We start from the raw sequence: 3,913 nt of genomic DNA, 5'->3' as shown, positions 1-3,913 counted from the left end.
AATATAGGTTTCCAATGAATTTTAATTATATTTTATTTTTTTCACATTAAATATGAGATTTTTTTTATAGTATTTTTTCATTTTTTTCAATATTTTCATGAATTCAAATATAACATTAATAAAATTTAATTATTTTAATTTTAGAGGCAGACATTATGTGTATATTCTCATTTTCATCATGGGTTTAGGCTTAGGCTTAAAAAATTAGCCCAAGCTCAGTCCTAGAGAGAAGTCGACCTAGATGTGAGCTGTGATGGGCCTTGGCCCAAAAATTCTTGAGTGGGCCTGATCCGGCTTTTAGCTTTATGGGCCAAATTTCCCAAAAAAAAAAAAAAAGAAGGAAAAAACAGGATATGTGTGGAGGAGGTATTTTCCAATTTCCCACCTTTTCCCCCATATAAATTGAGGTGTCTAAGACTCTAAACAACATGCCCAATGAAAACAACTCTGAATTATGGCCTCAAAATCCAAGGCAAATCTTCACAACTGTGACAACTTGGAGGGGTAACAGCATTATAGTTTATACTCCTATGGCCTTGAGTCTGATCAGTACTAGTATTTCTCTTCATCCAGGCCCTTCTCCTCCTTCCCCTTCTCCTTTTCTCATCCCAAAGCACAGGCTCTTCAAGCTCTGCTCCTCTTCATCTTGTTTTAGAACCAGTGCTCAGTCTGGTGGAACTGAAGGCCGTGGTGTCACACAGGAGGATCCTCCTCTTCCTGCTGCCTTGTCTGGTATGAATATGCATGTATCAACTGTTTTCTTTGTTCAACATGTGTTTGATCTGCTTATTTTTGTTGAAATCGATCATTTAATATGCATGGTGGTTTCACAGTCTGGTGTGGGGAATTTGATTGACAGTATTTGATGGATGGGGTTGAAGTTGAATCTTTACTCTACTCTTCTTCACTCCTTTGTCTGTGAGGAATAAACACAAACAGCTAACATGGGAAAAGTGAAATAATTGTAATAGGACTAGTTATCATTTGTGAAGACACTTGGATTCGTTGGAATGAGTTGATGTCAGTAGTGCCTAGCTAGAGAAACCATGTTAAAATTTAAATAGCTTGAATAAATATTAGACCCTACTATTTTGATATACTATGATTTGGGTATTCTGAGTCTAGGAGCATTGAAAGAAAAAGGGATGATGGGTTACCACATGTAGCATATGTTCTTTATTTGCAATTCACAAATTTTTAAGGTTGTTTTGTTGGATAGGATGAAATAGGAAACAAACATTTTAGGGAATCAAAATCCTGGTGAGAATTAAATTTTGTTTCCATGATAATGAATTTTTTATTCTTAAAAATATAAAAAAATTTATATATATATAAATTAATAATTCAAAAATACGAAAGATAATCTCTTTTTAGGTAGTCATTTGTCCGCCAAAACAGGTGCTCAATGAAGAGCAAGAGCTCATTGTGCGGGCTGCCACCCTCAGTGATCGATCCATTGAGGAGAATTAACAAGCCCTTAAAATACTGTTTATTGTTATGTTTAATTAACTCCTATGTCATTTGTTCTGAAAATCAATCCAAACACATTTATGGGATTTACATATCTTATTTTCATTCTTTATTCGACGTTTTAGATGTGGGATTAGAGTGCGTTTGGTATGTGGGAATATGAATTGAAATATGATGCAAATAAGGTGAACTAAAATAATGTGTAGAAGAATTTTTATTCTCATTCCTATTCTAAAAATAATCAAAATATATTAATAAACAAGAATGTAAGTGATTTCTCATTCTCATTCTTTATTTCAAATGCGAAAGATATCGTTTTCAATATGATATGATATTCTTGAATATTATACATAATAAAAATGATATTATTGAATGAGATATGTTATATTATCTTTATGTTAAGAAAAAAAATGGAATGAAAAGCATAGTACATGTCAATATTTGATTTAAAAAAAATAAAAAAATATAGTTCATCCAAATATTTGTTCTTAAAAAAACATGTGAAATCTCTTTCTCTCTCTCTTGCATTATTTGAAAATCATTATACAATTTATAATTTAGTGGGTAATTATTTATTTCTTTGTTAATAAAAAAATACCCTATACTGTTAAATATATAAATTATTTTAGGTCATGTTATATATAATTTTTTTAGTTCTTTTTTTTTTTTTTTGAACTAAAAGTTTAATTTTTATAGTCAAATTTTTTGGTTATTCAAAATAAAAATATAAAAAAAGTTGAAATATGAGGGGAGAAGTTATTTGTAGAAAATATTTTAGGTTTGATAAGTTATTTAATTGCTTCCTCTATTTCGTGTTAAGCGAGGGGATATCTCATCTTATCCCTTTGCTAGCCAAATATGGTTATATTTCAAAGAATTGGTCAATATGATATGTATCAACGGTCATGACCGTGATCAATCCAATACCCAAGTTGGTATCTGCCATTTACTAATAAGCCAATTTTAACTCAAATATTCACTTCATCAACTCAAGATACAACTTAGAGTTACAACACAAAAAATTCAAACCGATATGTCTTGGGACTTGTCGAGTCAACACCCAATACCATGACTATGAATCATGAATATGAGATATATATATCATATCTTATCCCTTTTCTTATTTTATTTCATGCAATATCCAGTCCAACCAACTAAATACAATTTTAAAGCAGTTGAGACTGCTAAATCTTTATTTATCCAAATTGGATCTTGAAATCCTTGCTCATTGTTAATGATACAAAATGCTTAAGTGAAGTTGACTCTTGGAGTTTTAATTTATTGATATAATTAGAAAATTTGATTGTCACTTAGGAGTGAGTTTTAGCTTATTTATTAATTTATTGTTCATTTCTTTCTTTGTTCTTTGTCGAAAGAATCTCCATCTTCAGCTCGGTCACAACTGGATCTTTTGGAACAACTCACTTCCACTAGTCCATCTCTTGAAGGTATGTAGTAAACCTTGCTCCAACTCTGTGGTTTACATATATATCAGCCACCTTGATTAATATGTAATGAATCTCAACTATCTATACATTTATTTGTGGATCAGGAGGTTATGAAAGTGATGGTATGTCCCGCAATCTCACCATCCGTGATCAGCTTGCACAGTTGGTTGGGGAGAGAGATGATGATTTCATCATTCCATTGGGGAAGAATCTAAAGAAAGTGAGTCCCAAGTTCTTAACCATCTCACAGAAGAGAAACATCAAGAGACAGGCTTACCTGAATGAAGTATCTCAAAGGAATGATTCAGTTTTCTTTGCCACCATAGGAGCTTTTGTGATTCTTCCACCAATTATCATACTAGGGATTGCTATAATTACTGGTTATGTGCAGCTTTTTCCTTGACATATATCATACATGTTTATTAAATTAATGTTATAAAGAAATTATATAGTTTCTTCTCCCAATTTATAGATTTTATGATTTTTGTACCTAGCTATTGAGACCTATGACCTCACTTTCTCATAATTAATTTTTTAATGTTGGCATTGGAGAAGGTTATGATCATGAAAGCACATGGGTGTTGGGATTTCCCATTCAAAAAAGAATAGTCTTGGATCGGGTTTTGACCATATTATTTAAAAATTAATTGGTATCTAGCGAGGGTTGGTCAAACTTTTTATAGCATTTGATATCACGTCTTACCATTTGTCTTCAGAGCTATTATTTAGGTGATCTATCCTCGGGTTAAAGAGTAGTATTATTGCACCCTAACATATTATTTTTGTTCGTGTTTCATCAAACATGAATGCACACAAATTGAGTCGATTTAAAATGTTCAAGTGAGATGCTCTGGGTTGCTAAGGCTCTAGTCGGGCACCATAGGGGAAGCTTTGGCTTTATACTTCATCATCTGCTCCATATACTTTTTAAGTTTCTTAACAATCTTAAACCCTCAAGGATGAGCCATCAATAGAATTAGAATATCAAAATGTAA

At 31.9% G+C, this 3,913-nt stretch overlaps 1 protein-coding gene across 1 annotated transcript; it reads left to right on the top strand.

Annotated features, from left to right (window-relative positions):
- The first annotated feature begins 438 nt into the window (after window positions 1-438).
- LOC117926321 lies at window positions 439-3,407 on the top strand. Its single transcript, XM_034845412.1, has 3 exons — window positions 439-732; window positions 2,847-2,918; window positions 3,023-3,407. The coding sequence occupies exons 1-3, from the start codon at window positions 531-533 to the stop codon at window positions 3,319-3,321; spliced, it is 573 nt and encodes a 190-aa protein (XP_034701303.1). The 5' UTR covers window positions 439-530; the 3' UTR covers window positions 3,322-3,407.
- Window positions 3,408-3,913: the final 506 nt, after the last annotated feature.

Source organism: Vitis riparia, chromosome 12 (genome assembly GCF_004353265.1).
Source record: "Vitis riparia cultivar Riparia Gloire de Montpellier isolate 1030 chromosome 12, EGFV_Vit.rip_1.0, whole genome shotgun sequence".
NCBI classification, from domain to species: Eukaryota; Viridiplantae; Streptophyta; class Magnoliopsida; order Vitales; family Vitaceae; genus Vitis; species Vitis riparia.
The sequence above is the reverse complement of the archived record's forward strand: the minus strand, read 5'-3'. Positions and strand labels throughout refer to the sequence as shown.